Source organism: Tursiops truncatus, chromosome 7, assembly GCF_011762595.2.
Source record: "Tursiops truncatus isolate mTurTru1 chromosome 7, mTurTru1.mat.Y, whole genome shotgun sequence".
Lineage (NCBI taxonomy): Eukaryota > Metazoa > Chordata > Mammalia > Artiodactyla > Delphinidae > Tursiops > Tursiops truncatus.
The window spans coordinates 3,448,966-3,472,153 of NC_047040.1; the positions used below are offsets into that span (position 1 = coordinate 3,448,966).

General features: G+C 48.4%; 1 protein-coding gene across 9 annotated transcripts in view; it reads left to right on the forward strand.

The window, feature by feature from the left end:
• COL6A3 (collagen type VI alpha 3 chain) overlaps positions 1-23,188 on the forward strand; it is an 86,138-nt gene that overhangs the window by 50,940 nt on the left and 12,010 nt on the right. For all 9 annotated transcript variants that reach the window (XM_033859471.2, XM_073807075.1, XM_073807077.1 and 6 more), the window contains 21 exons: positions 537-602; positions 1,037-1,090; positions 3,290-3,325; positions 3,925-3,987; positions 4,482-4,544; positions 5,869-5,931; positions 6,820-6,882; positions 8,315-8,365; positions 8,555-8,590; positions 9,071-9,133; positions 10,384-10,446; positions 11,712-11,744; positions 11,826-11,862; positions 11,966-11,977; positions 12,075-12,568; positions 14,173-14,269; positions 14,889-15,587; positions 16,782-16,884; positions 19,370-19,911; positions 21,281-21,559; positions 22,594-22,692. In XM_033859471.2, coding sequence (XP_033715362.1) covers positions 537-602; positions 1,037-1,090; positions 3,290-3,325; positions 3,925-3,987; positions 4,482-4,544; positions 5,869-5,931; positions 6,820-6,882; positions 8,315-8,365; positions 8,555-8,590; positions 9,071-9,133; positions 10,384-10,446; positions 11,712-11,744; positions 11,826-11,862; positions 11,966-11,977; positions 12,075-12,568; positions 14,173-14,269; positions 14,889-15,587; positions 16,782-16,884; positions 19,370-19,911; positions 21,281-21,559; positions 22,594-22,692 — 3,016 coding nt within the window. The remainder of the gene's footprint in view (positions 1-536; positions 603-1,036; positions 1,091-3,289; positions 3,326-3,924; positions 3,988-4,481; positions 4,545-5,868; positions 5,932-6,819; positions 6,883-8,314; positions 8,366-8,554; positions 8,591-9,070; positions 9,134-10,383; positions 10,447-11,711; positions 11,745-11,825; positions 11,863-11,965; positions 11,978-12,074; positions 12,569-14,172; positions 14,270-14,888; positions 15,588-16,781; positions 16,885-19,369; positions 19,912-21,280; positions 21,560-22,593; positions 22,693-23,188) is intronic.

A 23,188-nucleotide genomic window follows, 5' to 3' on the forward strand; every position in this document is an offset into this window, starting at 1 on the left:
AGTGGGTTGAAAGGAGGAATTTTACTCTTGAAATTGCTTTAAAACATGTTGGCAAAATATGTGGTTTGCCCTTTTCTTAGAATTTTGGGATGGCTGGAGATGTCTTTGCCCTCTCGCTGCAAAGATAAGTCTTTGCAAAGCCTCTTATGTGAAGGCCCGAGAAGTTTCCCTAAAATGTGGTCTCAGGACACTTTAAGTTCGCTTTAGGAAAAGGGAAGAGTTTGCAGTTTTTCTTGCTTTATGGGTCTATAAAACCTGTCAACAAGTGACCATCGCTGGGCCAGCCTCTTCTGGTCCAGACCAGGACAAGGCAAGAGCGAGCCTGGCCACCATTCTCCCGGGGGGAGGAAGAGCCATCTCCCCCCCAGTTTGGGGCTCAGAGTGATTGCTGACCCCACGGCAGGCGTTATCTGGAGATGGGATGTGGCCAAAGCGACTGGCATTCAGACCACCACTAATATTTTCCTAGTCACTGACCCAGTAGCAGTGGCTTTCCCTGCACACGTGGCTTACTCCCCGACCTGTTCTCTTTTCAGGGTAACTCAGGACAGGACAGCCAGCAGAGAGGACCCAAAGGAGAAACCGGAGACATCGGCCCCATGGTACAGCACTCTGTGTACCTAGACTCCCCCTGTGCCGAGAGCCCGAGAAACTAAAGTCAAGCTGGTTCACTGCCAGCCCCGGAGGCCACAACGTGGTCTTTAAGGCTGTGGATGTACAAGGCTGAGGTTGGGAGCAGAAAGCCCCGGGAAGCCAGTGTGCACACTCGCAAAGGAGTCTCCAAGAGGAACAGCAACAGCCCCTCCCAAGAGGGGCTTCCTCTCGGCAGAGTTGTGCCCCATAGATATTTCCAGAAAGTGCTCATCATGCCTGAGCCTTGTGGGGAGCAGAGTGCACCTGGGTCTAAGGCACCCCCAGAGTGTGCGACTGGCCCTGTGTGTATCCATTCCTTTTCCCCAGCGTCTTGTGTGATATTTGAGCTACAAGTTCTTCTTTGCAGATGAGAATCTTACGTTAATTTTCTTTCCCATGACAGGGTCTCCCTGGGACAGATGGGGTGTCTGGCGCGCCTGGAGAACCCGGGAAAAGCGTGAGTGCCTCTTGGGGTTTGCGGGGGCTCTGTGGTGATATTTACTTAACTCTGCTAGACACCCTTTGGGGCAGAGCTGCTCAGCAACGTTTTATTTAGGGAATTTAAGGCCATTTCGGAAACCATTGTCCCCCACGTGTTGCTGCTTCTGCAGACCCTTCATTCTTATCATTCACTCTGGACTCCCCCGGCCTGCTTCCCTCCCCTTCCAAAACATACTGAATAGACGCTTTTAAAAGTAATATCTTTGCTGCTTTCGAATATTTGGCCGGGCTTTATCCCACTGAATGTTTAAAAAAATCTAAACAGAAACACAAATACAGAGGGAGTGAGGGGATAAAGGGCGGGGAGGCTGATGGGGTGTATGTTTGTTTTGTTTGATAGTTGTTTTTCTCGTACTGCTGTAACTCCAGCAGTGAAACCAGAGTCAATTTTCTAGTGAATTGCATTTCGCAATTGCTTTTTCAAGACGTTTCAGAAATGCCTGTTGTAGACCGCTCAGTGCACGCTTCGTCTTTGTGTCTTGTTGAAGAATTGCTGAAGCCAAAGGGAGATGAATGATCTTTGGGAAGCTGTTTGAGTGCTTCCAGGGCCCAGGGTTACACGGAGCTCAGACCTCCTAGCTGGGAGGAGATGTGTCTGGAAGTCTGTAAATTCTCACGGCTGGTTCAGGGCGCTGGTGGGTGCCTGAGAAAGGTGTCTGCTCAGCACCTGGCTGGGGACGGGGGCCAGATCGGGGCCCCCTCAACCCTTTCCCCCATGGCAGTCACATGGTTAGGGATCTGCAGTGGGCGATCAGAGGGTGTGTGCTGACAAGGGCTTTTAAAAGCAATGACTCTCGGCCCCAGGCAAATGATATACTATGGGCATAACCTTGCTTTGAAAATTCAGAAGAAAACGTAAATTTTGAAAATACTATCTTAAAAGCTTTTGAGTATTATTTTTGAATAGTGCTGTTGATTTCTACAATGAAAAAAAAACAACATGAGGAAAACACTCCATTGTTATTATGTGCTGAACAACTTAGTTCGTGAGTAGAGCCAGAGCCTGTTTCCATGAAGAGACTTAAAATACAGTCAGGCATACAGTTCGTGTTAATTCTACGCACAGGGTGCCAGTTTGGGTTTGAAATCAGTGTGGTCAAGTTAGGGCTGTCTTCCCTTAGGATATCACTAAGCCAGGCTCACGCCCACATGAAAGGCATCCTTCCCCTGGGCTACCTCACTCCTCACGTGGCCTGAGCACAGGTGGCCTCTGGTCATACTCGGTGAGGTCCCCTTTGGAAGCGGCAGGCAGATTGCTACTCTGTGGAGAGTGGCCTGGCCGCGCCCCTCCCCCTCTTGTCCATGTGTCATCCCTGGAAGGAGGCCAAGGTCTTCCATTAAAGAAGCTGCCGTTACAGTGAATCAGGGCAGAATGGTGGCCCCGGAAGATCATGGGGCTTGTTCACTGGGTGAAGAGAAGGTGGTTCCTGGGTTGATGCAGAAGATAGGCCAGGCCTGTAACAGGCTGGTGCCTTACAGACTCCAGAATTCAACCCCTAACCTTGTGAAGATATATCCAGGATGGATTCCCACCCCAAACCTTTCCACTGAAGGGGAAGCCGTCTTGAGGTGGGAACTCATGGATCACTTAAGAGCGAGCCCACGTTTATTTGAACTAAGGTTCACTTCTGGAGCATCGGGGAAGATACTGCCAAGTCATGAGCCCAGACCAAGTACAGCCAGACTTTTAGGTTCACATACGCCCACGCTGAATACTTTACTTAACCGAGTGTGTGTTATATTTGGCCAGGACAGTGTGGAGAGTCTGGGACTGCCTTCCATTATAATTAACGTCTTACCTCTCCCTCCAGTTAGGAAAATGGAAGAAAAATAGACAGGTCGACCTTCCTGATTCACATTCCTTACTTGAAACTGTCTGGGGCCGTGCAGCCCGAGGGGTCCTTATTTTGGTTGGCAGGTCTGAAGTCATCCTCAAACCTTCCATGTGGAGGATTGACAAGGGCAGCGTGGAAGGGCTGGGCAGGAGGGGAGTGCCGGAGGAAAGGTGTCCCTTCACAAGAGTTTCCTCTGGGCTGGGTAGGCACAGTGTCTGGGGCCCAGCAGGTGTCGTGAAGGTGCGGGTTAAGTCCCAGGGAGCCTGGCCTCCCCCAGCCTCCCAGCCTCCCTTTCACCGTTGGTGTGATTTCTTCCTCAGGGCGGCTTTGGCCGAAGGGGACCAGCAGGGGCTAAGGTAAGCCTCAAAGTCACCATCTCTTTGCTGTCATCACAATGTCAGTCACTGTGTGCTCTCAGGGGAGAGGGTCCCCACCCCACCCACAAGTTAAAAATTACTCTCTTCTTCACCATCAAAGCTTGTAGCTCCCATCTTTTCTACCGTCTCCTTAAATGTAGCCTCTTCTATAAGACTTGCAGAAGCGATGATGGCGGTGGAAATGATTATCAAAATGAAAGTGACGGTGGGGAGGGGAGAAGGGAAAGGAGATGATTGGGGAGGCAGCGTCCTGGGGACCTCTTGCCCGCGATGTGCCCACTTACCTGGTCATCAGTAAGTCACCTGTCTTGGTGGCTCTGTCCTCTCACCTGTGCAAGACAGGTTTGGGTCCCAAATAGCTTCATGTCATGAAGACATCTTGAGGAAAAGGCGAGGGAAGAGTGAGAATCGATCCTAAGAGTGCAAAGTGGCTCCAAGTACTGAATGTCTCTCCCTGGAGTTATGGCGCTCTCGCTTCTGACCCCTGGTACAGCTGTGACTGCCTCCCTGCACCCTTGTGCAGATGTGACTGTAGAACAGAGGGCTGACCCTTCCCTCCATCTTCTCTTGTTTCAAAGGGCAACAAGGGCAGTCCCGGCCAGCAGGGCTCTGTGGGAGAGCAGGGGACCAGAGGTGCACAGGTCAGTACCCCCGGTGTGGTTGCGTGCCTTGTGACATGTTCCCAGATGCCCTACCATTTTTAAAAAATTGAGGTGACCATTGCTTTTACAAAATTGAGCACAAAATTCATCTTTTAAGGTGGCGTTTAGCACATCCCCAATGTTGCAAGACTATCATCTCTATCTAGTTTCGAAACATTTTCATCGTCCCCCAAAGGAGACCCTGTACCCATTAGGCAGTCATGCCCCTCCCCCAGCTCCTGAGAACCAACTAACTTCCTTTCAGTCTTTGTGGATTTGCATATTCTGGGCCTTCCATATGAATGGAATCATGTAATAGGTTTTGTGTCTGGCTTTCTCGCTCAGCACCAGGTTTTTGAGGTTTATCTATGCTGTAGCCGGTGTCAGTGTTTGGTTCCTTTCCATGGTGGAATGATATTCCGTTGTGTAGACACTATGGCAGTCACGGTGTGCCACCTCCACACGGCACTTCCGTTGGCATTTTACTTTTTCAGGGTCCTCCTGGTCCCATCGGTCCTCCAGGCCTGATCGGTGAACAAGGCATTCTCGGACCTCGGGTAAGTCTGTCTTGATCCCACCCCTCTCTTTAGCTAAATGGGTAGCATGTTGCCCCAGCAGGGTGAGAGTTCCATGTTTCGTGAAGGGAGGAACAGGGGACAGACCCCTCAGCCCCACTCTTTGGCAGCACAGACCTGGGGCCAACCTCAGTCCTCGGAGCAACTGGCTCGTTCACCCTGAGGAAGTTAGAGGGCGTTTTTCTTGATGCTCCGGGGGCTAAGTCCCAGTGCTGCCCCTTCCAAACATAGGCCACCTGGAGGTGAGCAAAGGAAGGAGGGGCCTCCTTGCAGAAGTCTTAGGGTGGATCTGCAGAAAATCAGATGAATCGACCAAAATTCTCAGATTACTCTGTGTTATTTCATATTTGGCCCCTGGAAATTGCCCCTGCGGTTTGGTATTTGTGTAAGGAGCTCCCCATCCTCAAGTTTGACATGGAAGATGTCCCTTAAACTTGCTGTCAATGCAAACATCAACATCTATCTTGGCTGTTATCCATGATGAGCAGAAACGTGGTGTAGCTGAGCTAGGACCGGGTGCCCACACTCTGGTGTCCCTTGGGTCTACTAGGAACAGGGAGCCATCTTATAATTTGTTACAGAAATTAGTAAATGACTAATAAACTGGCAATGAACTGGTCTGGGGCGACATAGACGCGCAAGAATGTTTTACAGGGGAAGTAGGAACTTTGTGAGAGCCCCTATTTGCTTGGAAAGTCCTTCCCAAGTTTGAAATCTGATAAATACCTATTTCGTTTTAAATATTTATTTAAGCTCTGATTAGTCAAGACTTTAAGATGGTGCACGGGTGAGTTGAAGCTCTTCAAATAGTTAACAGTACAAACAGCTGCCACCACCTGGATCTGCCGCATCTGTCAGGGTCATTTCTGGGCTCTGCAGGCTGCACTGCTTTTGAAGACCTATGTTCCTTTGTTGACTTATTCACTCACTCGATGAGAAAGTGTGTATAGGTTTCCAAACCTGTAAAGTCAGGTGCTCGTTGTGGAGGTGTGGAAAGGGAGAGGAGGTAAAGCCGTATAAATCCGGGTGTTTGTCCCCTAGTCGGTAACTTAGGAGGTGAACGTTAATTACTGAGACGTGTGCACACCTGTGAAAACTGGTCACACTCATATTTTAGGTTTGCACAAGCCATCTCCATGCACGTTTGCACTGGGGTCTCCAGGGCTGAGAGTGGCAGAGAGCTGCAGGATCTGACCTCCACACAGGAGCAGCAGGGGGTGGGGTGGGGCTTGCGGGAGGCGGGCTTCCGCCGCTTTGGCTCAGAGGGTGAATGTTTCACTGACTCTCTCCTCTCCTCATGCTCCAGGGAAGCGGAGGGACCTCAGGTGTTCCTGGAGAACGTGGCAGAACCGGGCCCCTGGGAAGAAAGGTTTGTCTGGAGCTCGTGTTTCCCCAGGCCTGGGCCTGGCCAGGCACCATGTCACCGCTCCCTCGTTTGTCAGTCTGTCCAGCTGCTTGGCTTGCATATCCCTTCTCCTCCTCTCTGGTCTTTTCCACCAGGCCTCCCCTGTGGACAGTGGCTGCGCCAGTGGGATCACTGTCCCCGCCTTGAGGGCACCCATGGGCTGTGTGCAGTGGGTCGGCCTGTGTTCTCATAACCAGAACTGCCAGCCGCTGCTGAACTGCCCTATCTTTTCGAGCACAGGCTTGTGAGGACAGCTCAGCATCCCCAGGGCCCTTGGAGCACACCAGCGGCACTAGGACCACTTCCGTATTGCACTGAATATTCTCCAGATATTGACGCTGTGCACAGCAGCCCGGCTGGCCACGTGCAGCTAACCCAAGGGTCCCAGAGCCCGGCTGCTTTGGATAACAGCAGCTTGCTATATGCAGGCTGCCTTTCTGTGAGCCTTGAGAACGACTATTCAGCATAACCAGTCTGAGAGGCAGCATTTTCTTGGGGAAAGCAGTGTGTTCATGTGACTCCAGCCTTGCCTCTCCGCCCCTCGTGGGGCCACTGGCTTTCACTGCTGACTCCACGCCTTCCTCTATCCCGTCTCTCTCTCTCCTCCCCGTTGGCACATCCCCGTGCCATGATGATGAAAAGAACAAACAGAAGCCTTCCTGGATTCTCTTCCAGGAGTCCACATGTGGACGTTGCAGTTTAAAAAATCATTAACATCAAAATCTAAAAGGTGAAGTTAGCAGCTTGTGGCAGCCCTACCGATGATGTCACCCAGAACAAGTGCAGGGCTTGGAATCACATTTTAAATCGTCCCAGACCCACAGGTGTCTCAGCCCTGTTTCTTATGTCTAGGGTGAGCCCGGAGATCCAGGACCCAAAGGAAGCATCGGGAACCGGGGTCCTCGTGGGGAGACGGTAAGATCAACACGGGCACGGGGCCCAGGCTGCCGCTGACTCCGCTGAGGTGCTCAGGAAGCAGGGGGATGTGGCCTTGTGCTGGGCTGGGCTTTGTCACTGCAACTTGGGTTGGTTCCACAAAGAGACAGCTTGATAGCTGCTTCTTGTATTACTGGGGATGTGATTGAAAATAGTGAAACCTGCTGCTTATAAGTTTCAAACTAATTTTTATTTCACTGGAGGAGGAGTGAATAGAGACATTTTTTCTTGATTTCTTTCTGAGAAGTGAATGTGGTGGTTTACTGACCCTTGAACCACCTTCATTTCAGGTCTTGCAAATGCTTTTGGAGCTCAACTAGATGCAGCTTTTCTGCAAAGAAATAAATGTCCTTGGTTTAAAATGGAATGGGCTTTGATAAGATCTCAATTCAGGTTGAAACGGTTTGTTTTGAAGGAGACATCCCAGCAATGGAAATTCTAACTTTGAGGATTCATTTTAAAAAGTTATTTAAAAACACCCTAACTGCTGTCTTGCAATAACGTTGTAACATACGTTTCTATCCGGGAAAAAGAAATCTCCAGTACATTGGGAATTTTTCTGTAAAATGAGTCATTACACCTAAAAACTACATTAAGTGGACCAGGTTGATCTGATTCACAACCCCAAAGCTTGAAAATACTTTTCTTGTGTTTGTAATTTCCCTACAGCTAACTGAAATTTAAAAATCCATGGCTATTACTGTCTCAGAAGCGGAGGGGAAAAAAACCCAGACTTTAAAATCTACTCAAACCATTGAATGAAATCTCTTCCTGATTCTGTTTCTATAAATTTGGGCCAACAGCTCTTTAGCTGTTTAAAACTGTAAATTAACTAAGGAGCATGTTCTGTGCACGTTTTAGAGACATTAATGTATATTTCATGCAAATTCTTTTGAAATGATCAACAGTGTCCAGTTTGGAAAGCCCCCCAGGACAGAGTGATAGGGGCAGATCTCCGAGTACAGGGAAGTAGGTTTGGGGAAGGAAGGCAGTCTAGAGGCATGACCTGGAAGGAAGGGAAGGGGCACCGGGGAGAGGGGGGTAAGGGCTGAGCACAGAAGACTCAGGAGGGTGCGAGACTGAGTCTTGCGTTCTTGCTTTGAAGTAGAAACAAAGACTCATATATGCATAGATCAAAGAGTCCGATCAACTCTAAGATTCCCTGGTTCCATGCGTCTCTGAGTCTACATCCAAACAGCATCTTTACCAATAGCTTGTAGTAGTTCTTTAGTATAGACACGGTCTTATTTGCACTGGAGGGTGGGATAAGACTAGGAACTCTTCCTTGAACTGTACCTTGATCTGGGAACATTCCAGGGACACAGAGACCCACTGCTCAGGGCTTTAGAAAAAGAAGGTCATGGTGTGCCTGACAGGGGCACCTGCAGTAACGCTGTCTTTCCACTCTTAGGGAGATGACGGACGAGATGGAGTTGGCAGTGAAGGACGCAGAGGCAAAAAAGTATGTGTCTGCCGAGGATTCTTGAACTTCTGACATGCTGTATTTTTAAAGAATTATCTCTCAAAATTGAATTGTAATGTAGTGAGTTTTTTCTCTTGGCGATGCTACGGATATATTTTTTCTGCTCGAGAATAATTTGTCAGATGATTTTAAGTTGGGATCAAATATTGAGTCGTTTATTTTTTATAGGGAGAAAGAGGATTTCCCGGATACCCAGGACCAAAGGTAAATATTCCCCTAGGGGGTAAACAGCATCATTGTTTTAGGATGAGTCTGATGTGACCATGGACTGAAGGTCACCATAGCTTGGGTCTAGTCTTCAGTCAGACACTTACTAATCAAGTGACCTTGGGAAAGGCCCACCCTCTCCAAGACACTCCCTCATCAGTCACATGGAGATGACAATATGCCCTTGTCATGGTGCTCGTGAGGATTAAATGAAGTGGCACTGCAATAAAATACTTTATAAACCTTAAGATGCTAGTATAATCTGTATGATGTTATCATTAATGTAACTTCTAAGTCCAAGTTCAGGAAGCTTAGACTGAGTCTGCAAATGCCACAGCTGCGCCGGTAACTTGGTGAAAAATCCATCAAAATTAGCCATTTGGCCACGCTGGGAAGTGTGGTCCAGAGGCCCCCAGGGACCCTCAGCTAGACCTGCCTCTCAGAGCTTAATGTGCTGCTTCCTGGCTCTCTTCCCAGGGCAATCCTGGTGAGCCGGGGACAGACGGAGCCCTGGGACCCAAAGGCATCAGAGGCCGAAGGGTAAGTTTGCCTGCACCTTCCTGGTAGCCGGTCTGAGCACTGAAGACTCCATCGCTTCTTTGAAAGTTACCCTTCTTCACTTGCAACCTGGCCAGAGATAGTATGGGGTGGGAGTAGAGGAATCCTAAACCTTAGACGGGATGTACTCAGGACACCCTGTGGTTGTGTCTGTGCTGTCTTCCTTTGGTCATGCTCCCTTTAGAGGGAGGTCTGGAGGGCCCCCTCGTCTAATATGTCTCAAAGGTCACTAGCCCACGGTCCACTCCGCGCATGGTGCCGGGGGACTCAAGTCTCACAATGAATGACATCAGAAGTCTGCGCAGACATATTTGGTCATGCCCGCCAGATGGTGTGGAGACAGGATCTCATGAGCTGCACGAAGTGCTTACTAGGGTTCCAAGTTCAGGGGCAAGCCAGGCTGAGCCCATGTATTCTCTCGCCTCCCCACCATGAAAAGACTCCTCTTTCTTTTTCTTTCTTTCTTTTTTTTTTTTTTTTTGAGGTATGCAGGCCTCTCCCGTTGCGGAGCACAGGCTCCGGACGCGCAGGCTCAGTGGCCATGGCTCACGGGCCCAGCCGCTCTGCGGCATGTGGGATCTTCCCAGACCGGGGCACGAACCTGTGTCCCCTGCATCGGCAGGCGGACTCCCAACCACTGCGCCACCAGGGGAAGCCCAGACTCCTCTTTCTTAAGCTACTTTTCATTCTGGATTATTCTCCGTAGTGGATGTTTACTCATCCTTTTAAGATTGCCCTGAGTCTTGAATTAGCAACTTGTGGCCTAGAATCGGGTAAAGGCTTCTAACAGTTATATTTAGCTTAAAATATAGTGAAATTCATTGTAATTATCCTGTTAATTTTCTCAGTGAGGACATTCAAACTAGATCATTTCTTACTCACGGTAGAGTTTTAAAACATTGGATTGGTTATCTACATCGAAAAGTGAGCTAATTAATTGTCAGTTACTGCTTTCTTATGCGTCCATAGTGGTCTTATTAAAGGTTCACAGCAAGCATCTATCTCACCTTGACCTGCCAGAGAATAGAGTTGTGGGAGATGCACATCAGTTTTGTCAGGGCCACTTGTCCCTTTACCTGAATTTTGGAGACACTTAAGGTCTCTTAAAGTGAGAGATTCCTTGTGGTGATGGGGGATATTAGACAAGATCATCTCCACCACCCCTTCCAACTGCAGAAGCTGAGAAGTCTCCATCTTCTGCCACAATTGAGCAATGTTTGTTCTGCTTCTAGGGAAATTCAGGACCTCCAGGGATAGCTGGACAGAAGGGAGACCCTGGTTACGCAGGACCAGCTGTGAGTACCTACCCATTTCCAATCAGGCTGCCCGAGGGCTGGGTGCCTTACACATGGTCCTCCTTGAAAACTTTCCACTATCTCTTTTCCTCACAAAAGAGCTGTCTGCATTTTTGTTGTTGTGGTTTCTTTGTTTGTTTTTTAACCACTTCCCTTCTGATACCACAGTGGAGAAAAGAGCCTTTGAGCTTTAGTGTACCAAGAAAATTTTAAAGCAAGTTTCACATGGAACTCTGTAATCTAGGGTGTATCGTAATTTGCCTTTACAATTTCCTGGTGTAGGTTTGCTTGAGGTTTTTGCTGAGGACAAACTAAAGAGAACACATTTGAATACCTTCTGATTGCATCTTGTGGAGGGAGTATAGTATAGACCTCGGTTTGGGGAAGATTCCCTTTGGTCTATAAAATCCCCAAGGGAGCTACTGATTTGTGGTTGAAACCCCACTAGTGACCTAGAGCCAGGAGGGTACCTTTCTCCAACCCTTCCATATCCTTCATCATGAATGTCTTTGTTTCCTTGCTTGAATTTCTTCCTGTACTGTCTCCTGACATTGAAATTGATGAGGTTCACAGAAGAATGGAAAAGATAACTCAGGAAGTGGAAAAATCATCCTTAGAAAGAAAGGTTAGAGGGTTGGATTGGTTGAACCCAGGAGAAGATGGTAGAGTCAGGTGCTGAATCTGGAGAGGAGCCTTTAACGGGAGACGGTTAGTCCAGTTGCAGTGGGGGACAGATGAGCCAGGGCAACCGGATGGAAAGATGCTGGCTAGCCCATGAGGTGACAGCTTGACCCTCGGTGGCCACACATTGGGATGAGATGCCGAGGGCAGCCACGAATGTATCCCTGGGGTGGAATCCCGGGATGCTTAGACCTGGAGCCTCAGGGTAGCTAAGTGACTCCTGGGGGTCCCTCCTCTGACAGGATGTAGGAAGCCAGCAGGGGAAAGGCAGCTCTTCTCTCTGGAGAAGCAGCGTTTAGGCTCAAGTTCAAATGTGTGATTTACGTTGATTTGCAATGAGTATCCTGGATTCCAGGGCATGGAGCTATTTATCTTACAGGGGAAACACTTCTGTCCTCAAAGTCTCTCCTTTGCTCTTCGAGCAGTTAAATCAAATTTATAGGGAGATCCTGTAAATGATCAAGGTCAGTCAGGGCCCACCTTGTTCTCTCTGTCATGCGTCTGTGGGCCCCGGGCTGTTCCTTGGTGGGAAGCTCCACAGCCCTCACGTCTGCGAGGTCTCAGCCCCCGTCCTTGTTTTGCAGGGTTACAAAGGCAGCAGAGGTGACTCGATGGACGTAAGTTGCATGTGTACCTCGCGAGCCCTTGCCCTGTGCGCTTTCTCTGTCTGTTCTCTTACATCTTCTTTCCTTTTCCAGCAATGTGCCCTGGTCCAGAGCATCAAAGATAAATGTCGTAAGTACACGATTTTCTGCCGTCTGTGCCTCATTTTTATCCTTATGTGTGAAATTCGCACCTGGTGGACCAGGCTTTCACTCTCTTCTCTGTTCTCTTCTAGCTTGCTGCTACGGTAAGTCATTTCAGTAATTGAACTTCCTTCCAAGGAAAGCAGAAGATCCCTTTTCCAGGAAGTAGTTTGTCTGTGAAAACCCTCCCCCTTCCCACAGGGCCCCTGGAATGCCCTGTCTTCCCGACGGAGCTGGCCTTTGCCTTGGACACCTCTGAGGGAGTCACCCAGGACGCATTCAGCCGGATGAGGGATGTGGTCCTGAAGATCGTGGATGACCTGACCATCGCTGAGAGCAACTGCCCGCGGGGCGCCCGTGTGGCCGTGGTCACCTACAACAATGAGGTCACCACGGAGATCCGCTTTGCTGACTCCAAGAAGAAGTCCGTTCTCCAGGACAAGATCAAGAACCTTCAGGTGGCTCTGACGTCCAAGCAGCAGAGTCTGGAAACTGCCATGTCCTTCGTGGCCAGAAACACGTTTAAGCGGGTGCGGAATGGATTCCTGATGAGGAAGGTGGCGGTTTTCTTCAGCAATAAACCCACGAGGGAGTCCCCGCAGCTCAGGGAGGCCGTGCTCAAGCTCTCGGATGCTGGGATCACACCATTGTTCCTCACGAGCCAGGAGGACCGGCAGCTGGTCAACGCCCTGCAGGTCTGTGCTCTGGGCATCTCTGACTCTGAGAAGGTGCTTGGGTACAACTGTACCCTCCCTGATGGGTTTGCACCCCTTAGCTTCTAGATGAGGCTGGTCTCACTTGCGAGACTTCCAGAACGTCCTGATGGCTCTGGCACTAGATGGACATCCAAATGCCCATGACTTATTCCCACTAGGTCCCTCTTTGCTTCTTGGATGAGACTCTCCCAGGCTGACCCTGGAGGCCTACAGTCTCCTTGGGAGGTTCTCCAGACATCAGCCAGCCCAACACCCAAGCTGCATCCCTGTTCAAGTATTTCTCAGCCAGGCTGGCATCTAACAATGAAACAAGTTATTTAAGCATAGGACGAGGAAGCATTAGCTTCAGCCTATGAAGCAGCTAAGTGTTTCCTTATTCTTTGCTTAAATGACTTGTATAATTGTTATACCACTAATATATATATATAAAGATTAATTAGTCAATTAATATTTACTCAGTGCTGATTGTGGCTTTGCAGTCCAGGACGGGTGGATGATGGGTAGGAAGGGACACAGCGGGACCAGGAGTGAGGAGGTCTTGGCTCTAGTGCCAGTCCAACCACCTTCTAGCTTTAAGTCACCGAAAGTAACATGGCCCTGTCACTTATGCTCTCTGTGCCTCAGATTTCTCACCTGTAACAGGGGCTGGTGGATGAGATGGTCCCTAGCGTCTTCCTTTCCAAACTGGATGTTCTACGGTTTTATCACTGCCATGTCAGCAAGAGACAGTTGGGTCACTGGCACCATCTCTTAGGGTTTATTCTGCCGAACTCCAGGCCAATTGGAGAACATAGTATTGGGCTTTCGGCTCCGGCTTGGGCTACCAGCCTTACGTTCCTATTAGGGGATCATGTATACATCTCCCTTGTGAGGGCTGAGTGATCCAGAACCATGCATGTTTCCTAAAAAGCATAGTTTCAGCAAGTTCAAAAAGTCAAATATTCATTCATTTATTCAATTGAATGATGATGTGCCAGGGGCTGTGATGGGCAGGACATTCTGAGTCTTCTGGAAGTGATTTCATAACTTGCTTTGTTGTTAAATCCCTTTCTAGACCTGGGCCCATGGGAGAGGGACAGACTGAATATTTGTTAGTCGCTATTATTATTGCTAGATAACAATGACATTTAGGTCCCTGCTCTTTGGTAGAGGCTATATCAGGTACTTTACATACATTATCCAATTTAATCTTCCAAATAACTTCGTGGGAATTTACCATTATCTCCACTTTGCAGCTAAGGAAACTGAATTCCAGAGAAGTTAAATAATTGTGCTTCAGGTCCAGCAGGAGTGGGATTTGAACTCCGGTTCATCTCATTGGGAGAAAACCTGTTTTCCTATCATAATCAGTGCCTTCCTTCCTAACCCCGCTTCCCAAGAAAGAGAAGATATTGATCTATTGGGGGGTTTATTTAACTGATGTGTTTATTAAATAATTATTTAATAATTATTAAATAATTATTTAATTGATGTGTTTATTAAATAATTGTGTTTATTTAATTGATGTGTCTCCTTCAGCTGCATTTTCAAATGGTAACTTACCCCGTGTACTCCTACTAAGGATTTCCTCTTGTTTAAACCAGATCAATAACACAGCAGTGGGTCACGCCCTCGTCCTACCAGCTAGTGGAGACCTCACGGACTTCTTGGAGAAAGTCCTGACTTGTCACGTTTGCTTGGGTAAGGTGCTTCTCTAAGAGAAAAAAAATCTGTCCGGCTGTAATTGCAAAACACACTATCTACAGAGGGACATTTGAGTGAATAATCATCATCTGTACAAAGAGCTTAAGTGAAATGAAGATTCACATAGTCTTGTACTTACCAGTGTCTATGCTGCGTAAGTAGTTTCCATCCTTAAAGCCGACTGCCCCCAAACAGAGCCTCTCTCTGTGAAGAGAATGATTAGTTCCATAGGTAACAAAGGAGGAAGTGGGTTCTGCTTGTATTTTGACCTTGGAGTGCAGAATTTTATTATCTGGTTTTGTTTTATTATCTGGTAATGTGTTTCTGGAACACATTTCTTCAAGGAGTGGCAAGGAAGCCAGGTAGTTTTCTTTTCTTTCCTTTTCTTTCATTGTACCAATGCCACAGTATGTTAACAAGGATTTCGGCCTGATTTGCTTCCTCCAGTAAGTGCTAGGTGATGAAAACTGAAATCTGGCCATGGTATTGTCAGCAAGGTATACATAGGTTTCTACATTATGTGACAATTCTAATGACCCCAGGCTCCCTGCAGACTGATGTGCAGTATCTCGCCAGGAGAGTCACAGAATAAACGGGCTGCCATGCTTCTTTCTAGACATCTGCAACATCGACCCATCCTGTGGATTTGGCAGCTGGAGGCCTTCCTTCAGGGACCGGAGAGCAGCGGGCAGCGACGTGGATATCGACATGGCTTTCATCTTAGACAGCTCCGAGTCCACCACTCCGTTCCAGTTCAATGAGATGAGGAAGTACATACAGTACCTGGTCCAACAGCTGGACATGAGCCCGGACCCCAAGGCCTCCCAGCACTTCGCCAGAGTGGCGGTCGTGCAGCATGCACCCTATGAGTCCGTGGGCAATGCCAGCGTGCCGCCCGTGAAGGTGGAATTCTCCCTGACTGACTACGGCTCCAAGGAGAAGCTCCTGGCCTTCCTCGGCAGCAGGATGGCACAGCTCCAGGGGACCAGGGCTTTGGGCAGCGCCATCGACTATACCATTGAGAACATCTTTGAAAGTGCACCCAACCCACGGGACCTGAAGCTCGTGGTCCTGATGCTGACGGGCGAGGTGCAGAACCAGCAGCTGCAGGAGGCCCAGAGAGCCATCCTGCAGGCCAAATGCAAGGGTTACTTCTTCGTGATCCTGGGCATTGGTAGGAAGGTGAACGTCAAGGAGCTGTACAGCTTCGCCAGTGAACCAAACGACGTCTTCTTCAAACTCATGGACAAGTCTACTGAGCTCAACGAAGAGCCTCTGATGCGCTTTGGGAGGCTGTTGCCATCCTTCATCAGCAGTAAGTCCTGCGCACACTTGGCCCCCAGGGATGGGGCCGCAGGCATGGGAATGATAGCTAGTGTGCCCATGTTGATCCGTCCACTCATTCAACAAGTATGTACTGGCACCTAGCGCATCCCAGACACACTGTTAGGAGCTGGGGTGGGCAGTTGACACAGACGGGAATCCTGCCCTTGTTCACTCGTTTATTCAACCAGACTTGACTAGACCCCTCCCAGCCATGGACTGTGTCCCTGGGAGTTTATAGTCTAGGTGGGTGAAGGGGTCAAGTGCACATTCATTAGGCATGACATGATACGCTGTTATGTCACACTGAGTGTGCCCTGATGGGGATCAGGGAAGCTTCTAGAAGGAGCAGCATTGATCTGGGCTTAGCCCCCAACCATACACTTGGCTACCTCTGAGCCTTTACCCGATATGGCTCTCCCTCCGCTACATGATCTCCACCCTTGCTTCAGCAACAAACCCGCATTCATCTTCAATAATTATCTCCAGACCCCCTGCTCACTGCGATGGTCCCCACTCCCAAGGCTCGGGCATTGTTAATCAGGATGTTGTCCTTACCGCATCTATCACATGGCCCGTTGGTCATTCATTTATGGGTATGTGGTCCCAGTAGACTGCACATCCTGGAGAAGGTGTGTCATTCATCACTGCCTTGATGGAGTCAGGCACAGAAAAGCATCTAACAAATGAGGGAGATTTATAAAGTATGACCTGTCTCCCTAAAGTTTTAGGGGAAAAATGTGAAGCAAGGGTAGGCCAGCAAGTTCACCCAGGAGCCACTATTACCGTCTTCGGAAAATTAAAACAGAAGTTTTGTTAAACAGCACTGAGAAAATGTTCAAAGTAATTCTATTATAATGTGATGTTCAAGAGCTTGGAACTTGGTACATTCTGCACTTGATTTTTCTTCTATTCCTGTCTTCCCTCACATTGAGGAAGTGTTACCTTTAACGTAATCACCCAAATATTGCCAAATAGGAGATACTGGCTTGAGACGTTTTATGGATCAAGCACCATTATGCTTCATGTTTCGAATCACTGGACTTAGATTGTCTGGAAGAATGAATGAATTCAACAAATATTCATGAACTACCTATACGTGATCCATTTAACTCCTTAGCAGATTGATTTTAATTTGCGTGTGGTTCACATGCCCTTAAATATTTCCTTCTCTCTTTTTCTCTAGGTAAAGATGCTTTTTACCTGTCCCCAGATATCAGGAAACAGTGTGATTGGTTCCAAGGGGACCAACCGGCAAAGAATCTTGTGCAGTTTGGTTACAAACAAATGTAAGTGATTATAATAACTGTCTTAGAAATTAGAGTGCTAGAGGGAATGCAGAGGTCCTTCAGCCAACCCCTAACTTTATGGGGTGAGGATGTTGAGATCCAGAAAACGTGACTTCCCAAATGTCACGTGGAGCATTTCACGGGAAGAGTCTGTTGTATCCATTAGCTTTTACTGTGTAACAAATTACCTGAAGCTTAGTGGCTTACAATAACAACTGTTTATGTAGTTTGAGATTCTGTGGGCTGGTGGGTTTTGCTTGGGCTCAGCTGGGCAGTTCTTCTGGCCTCTACAGAGCTCATTTTCATGCTTGTGGTCAGCTGCTGGTCAGCTGTGGACTGGTGGTCTAGGGTGGTCTCATGTGGCAAGCGTGGGTTTGTGCACAAGGAGACTGGGAGGGTTCCGTGAGAGAAGGTGGAGGTAAGCAAGGCCTCCTGAGGTCTAGGCTAGAGCTGGTACACTGTTACCTGTGCCCTATCCTATTGGCCAAAGCATGACCAAAGCTGGCCTCGCTAGATTCAAGAGTGGGGAGCTGGGCTTGTTGGGGGAACCTGCCACATCACATTGCAAAGGGTGTGGGTACAGAGAAAGTGGGCCACTGGGGCCATATGTCCCAACAGTCTACTATAACTGGTGTGCAATGATTTCATACAGAAAGATTGGATACATTAAGCAAGAAATGGACTCGCTGTCTCTCAAAATGATTAATGCTGTAATGACACAGGTGATGGTGTTGGCAAAGGGAGGGGACATGCATGGTCTCCTAGGAAGACCGATGAGATGGATGGGGGGTGGGTGGGGCTGCAGTGCCCATGGTGATGCTGGCTGCTCGGCATATGCTCCGTGGCCTTATGTCCAGTGCCATCGTCGGTGCCAACTCCAGGAGTAGAGAGGAGGGCACAGTGGCTGTGTGACAGAGGGCTGGGCAAGGGGGACGTGGTGGCAGGAAGTGAGATCAGGCACTGTACCAGCAATTGTGTCCTCAAGAGAAGGCCACAGAGGATCATGCTTTGGGAGAAGGGGAGGTTTTGTCTGTTGCATTCAGATGAGATGCAGATTCGAATTATCCTTGTAAAGTGACTGCCTGCCTTACGCTTGGCTGAGCCCCAGGGTGACCTCTTCCAACCGCCCATGCTTCTCCCTACACCCCTTAACTCCTTCAGCTCTTGTCTTTGTCCTCAGAGGGAACGCTTCACATTTCAGCCTAGTAAGTTGAAAATCATTCCCAAGGCAGCGGTGACCCTTCTCTGGTGCTGTGATGCTCATTCTGCTTGATCTAGGTTCACAGGTTCTGTTTTTCTAGCCTTGTATTATCTGTATAATTTCCCTGGAACATTCCATCAGGTTGGCTCAACTTTATATTTAGGAAAACAGAATGAACAAAGCAACCTAGTATCAGAAGTTTTATGACAGCAACTTGAAAATATACTGCCTATGCTATATAGCATGACGTTTCTATAAAATAATGAATGTCCATCTCAGGGCAAGTAATGAACAAAATCGGGTCTGCGCTAGCATGTCTGATGGTTATATTGCTGTTCTCTTTAGGGATTCATAGTAAATCAAGAAATTGTGAGAAAAACAACCGCATACACAAAAATTAATACAAACAAAAATATACAACACGCCCTAGGAATGAAAGCGTATGCCGATTTGATCATTTTCCAGCTCAACACAGCATCTTGCTTATTTTTTTATTTAAACTTTTTAATGGAAGTATAGTTAATCTACAATGTTGTGTTAATTTCTGCTGTACAGTAAAGTGATTCACTTATACATATATACGTTTTTTAATATTCTTTTCCATTATGGTTTATCACAGGTTATTGAATATGGTTCTCTGTGCTATACAGCAGGACCTTGTTATGTATCCATCCTGTATATGATAGCTTACATCTGATAACCCCCCACCTCCCACTCCATCCCTGCCCCAGCCACCCCCCCAGCCGGGGGCAACCACAAGTCTGTTCTCTCTGTCTGTCTATTTCGTAGATAGCTTCACTTGACACAGCATCTGGTTGAGCGGCTGCTTTCTTATAACGAGCGTAGCTGTTAACTGATCTCAGTTTTTGGTGTATGTGTTTCAGTTGGTCAATTTTTATAATTAGAGCATTATTTAAATATTTTATCTTTACTATTTATTATGAACAAAAAGTATTATTATTATGACAATATTTATTTCTGTTTCTTTGCTCTCTTCCAGCTTTTATAAATTGAAACTAAGATTTCAGGCGTATTTATAGTACAATAGAGGCTTCATTTTTAATAATTCTATTTTTTATATGCTGTTCAATGTCTTTCTGTGGCGCAGATCCTAAAAGGAAGGAATTTAGTATATGCAATGCTATATGGAATATGTAAAAGCCACTGCATGCATTTTGGTGAGATAGCAAATTTTGTATAGCGCATGGAGTTATGTCTTTGTCTATTTTAGATAGCAGGAGAAAATATGTATGAGTTGAAATAATATTTAATATGTTTTAACAGAAATGTTCCGAATAATGTTACTTCAAGTCCTACATCTAAACCAGTGACCACAGCAAAGCCAGTGACCACCACCACCAAACCAATAACAGTGGTAAACCTGCCGGCCTCAAAGCCAGCTTCCACGAGACCTGTGGCCGAGAGATCCGTGGCTGAGAGACCCATGGCCACCAAGCCTGAGGCTGTCAAGTCCACGGCCACCAAACCTGAGGCCGCCAAGCCCGAGGCCTCCAAGCCCTTGGCCAAGCCAGTGGCCACCAAGCCCGAGGTCGCCAAGCCTGTGACCACCAAGCCTGTGGCCGCCAAGCCCGAGGCCACCAAGCCCGAAGTTGCCAAGCCCGTGGCCACCAAGCCTGAGGCCACCAAGCCGGAGGTTTCGAAGACAGCCACAGTCAGACCTGCACTGGCCGCGAGGCCCGCAGCAGCAAAGCCGGCCCCTGCCAGACCCCCTGCTGCTGCCAAATCCATGGCCGCAAAGCCCGAGGCCCCCAGGCCCCAGGCAGCCAAACTGGCCGCCACCAGGCCAGCCACTGCTAAGCCCATGGGTAAGAAAGCCACCTACCTGGGATGCCTCATTTACTGTGTCCAGGGCTTGTCCCTTGAAGCCTGTTTGCAAAGCAATCCAGACACGGTCCTTGATCTGCAATCTGACATCTAGATGATGTATTTTGAAAGGTGCTGGTTTGAGCATGGAATTACCAAAACATCCCTTTTTATCTATATTAGAAAGTAATCTTTCTCTCCCCCCCCCCGCCCCCCGCCCGCCGTGAGGCTGGTGAGTTCCAAGCAAAGAGCAGGTGAAATACCCACCCCTCCGCCGCCTCTGCTGCCCGTTTTCCCACTCCCCACCCCAGCCCCAAACCCCCATCGGGGCAAGCATGGGAGCGGCTCATTCTCTCAGGGGTGTCAGTGGGCGGCCACCACCCACCTCTCCTGGAAATGCAACTGTCTTCAGTTAAAGGGATGAGTGCTAAGTAGACGTAGGGTTTTAGACCCCGTCGAGGGAGTGAGAGAGAGAGAGAGAGAGAACGCCTGCTGTCAGCTCGTAAATGGTGACGCTTATGCTTCTATGCTATAGTTCTGGAGCCAGACCCGCCTCCCTTAGAGTATGACTCCCGAAGGTCTGGATGGAGCTTTGTAATTGCAGAAGGCTTGTCCCCGCTGGGAAGCACGTACCCATAGAGAAGAGGCCCAAGCCTCGTGCTGTGGCAACATTGGGGCGTTGCGTTTAGCAAATTGAAAAGTTAGAGCCCAGACGATTGTTCTGTCCCCACAGACCAAACTACGTGCTGGTACTGCCCCTGGGAAGAATGCATTCCAGGCTGGATTAGATAGGGGGGTTGGGGGTTGGTGGGCTTAATGGGACTCAGACTGTGCTATTTTATTTTTCCCACAAAGAAGATGCTAGAAGTTCCTATAGAGTCACAAACTGTATGGAAAAGTGAAGGCAGGATGTATGTGCTCCTGAGAAAATGGAGATTATCTTCATTTTATGAAGAGAGAGAAGCAGGGATTCCTTGAAAGAATTTCATGTCATACCCTAAAGTTCCATGACGTATATTTAATATATTTTAAATTAGGGGCCTCGTTCTGTCTTGAACGCTTCAGATTAAGCACCCCGAACCACACAGTTTCAAAGTATTTCCTTAATAAGAGAGATTTTCAACAGGAAAAAAAAGGGTAATCGTGTACCTGGCCGATGAACAATGAGATTTTTGATTACTGTGAATTTCACGTTTCACATATGCTGGTGGGTTACAAGATCAGTATTTCTCTGGAGCTCGAAAGAGAAGCTAATTGTCTGCCTCACCTAAATTTCAGATCGACCGTGTACTGGTATATCTCTTATAGAGTTCATCTCCGGCCTGTGTGTTACAGTCATTTAGGGTTTTATTTTCTGTCTCCTGCTCTCAGCACTCCATCTTGCAGTTAAGGCACCCCGAGAGGTCCACGCGTCTGAAATCACAGAGAACAGCGTCAAACTCCACTGGGAGAGGCCCGAGCCCCCCAGCCCTTATTTATACAACCTCACCATCACCTCGGCCCACGATCAGTCCCCAGTTCTGAAGCAGAACCTCACGGTCACAGACCACGTCATCGGGGGCCTGCTCCCTGGGCAGACGTACCATGTCACGGTGATCTGTTACCTAAGGTCTCAGGTCAGAGCCATCTACCAAGGCAGTTTCAGTACAAGTAAGTGCACTGTCGGTTTAAGGAAGGTTGGTACCTATCTCTGCGTGGGATAGCCAATGGCGCCATAAAGGGAACAGTGCTTATTCACTGACCTTTTTCTGAAACAGCAACAAGGTTAAAGCGAAATCCTGTGTGTTTCGGTTGCACCCAACTTGATAACTTAACGAAATGGAAAATGGGTTCGTTGTGAACTGTTGTCCTGCCTTGGGGGTCCTGGGCTACTTGATGCAGGAAATCAGATCCGTGTGGCCCGAGTGCAGCCCCTTCCCAGGGAGAAAGAAATACGTCCATGGAACCTGGCTGGGTCTCGGCTGCCCACCATGTCCCGTGTCGGAAGCATGTTTCCATGGTCAGTGAACAGAAAACACCACTGAGTCATGGCTCCTTAGGGAGTCTCATCCCAGGGGCCACGGGATGTCCACAGGCACAGTCGAAAGGGCACCAGCGTTTCCCTCCCCTGGTCTCATCGTGCTCAGGCTCTGCCCTCTGCTGTGTTGGCCCTGTGGCTCCTTTGCTGCCCCGAGTCCTGGCCTGCATGATTTCCCAGCCCCGTCCCCAAGTTCTCCTGGACCCTCACCCCCACCCCTGACTCTTCTCGACCCCCTGCTGTTCCTGGGACGTGGAGGGGAGGCTCCTATTCTTTTCTCTTGGGCCAGAGTTATTCATATCAAGGAACTATGACTGAGGAAAGGCAATTCCCATCAGTTACCATACAACCCATGAAGGTTTGAGTCCAAAGACCCTTCAACCCCAGGGCTCTGCTTCCTTGGAAGGAAGCAGAAGATGTTATGTGGAAAAATGGGAGGATCTCTTCCAGGTTCAGAAATTTCCTCCGTTTGCTCGTTGAGATGAATCAAACGTGCAGACAACAGACATACGCAGTGTGTGTGGAGACTTCTTGGGTCTCCACGTTTCAGTGGCCCCTCCTTACATAAGACATGACCCAGAACGGCAAGCCTGCCTCAGTCTCATAGGGTTCCTAAGCCTTTCATTTTCTGAGTTACCTATTAGTGGTGTATCTTTTTCTTTTATAGAGAAAATTCAGCCTCCATCTCCGCAAACGGCGAGGTCAGCTTCTAGTTCAACCATCAATCTAGTGGTGACCGCAGAACGGCTGGCTGGGAGTAAAACAGGTGAGCTGTGAAACTATCAGGTCCACTGCAGCACTAAGAAAGCATTCTTCTGAGTTTAATCTGCTGGGGTTCTAATTCTCAGACCAGGAGAGACTTGTATGGAGAAAGTTTCAAAGTGGCTCTGTGTGGCCCCTCCTGGGCTTATTCCGCACATTCCAAGTTGCCTGTCCCCAGGATCTTAGAAAAAGTTGAATGAGGGCTGCTTTGGGAGCCATAGCCAGGAACTCATGTGTCCCTTAGTCATTTCCCTGGTGCCTCATCTTGGGACTCGAGTTGATTTGTGGCGTGTGATGCAGCGAAGCATGAGATTTCATCCACTTGGTGATTTAATCTAATAAAAAACTGCTTAGAAGAATACAAGACAATTCAGACTGGAATCCATGAAATAAATGGGTTTGGAAGTGACCCATGGGATCAATGTTCTGGTCCCAATTTCCTAAGCACACGCCCTGGCTTAGTCTAGCCTGCCATTCTCTATGTGTCTGACCCCAAGCAT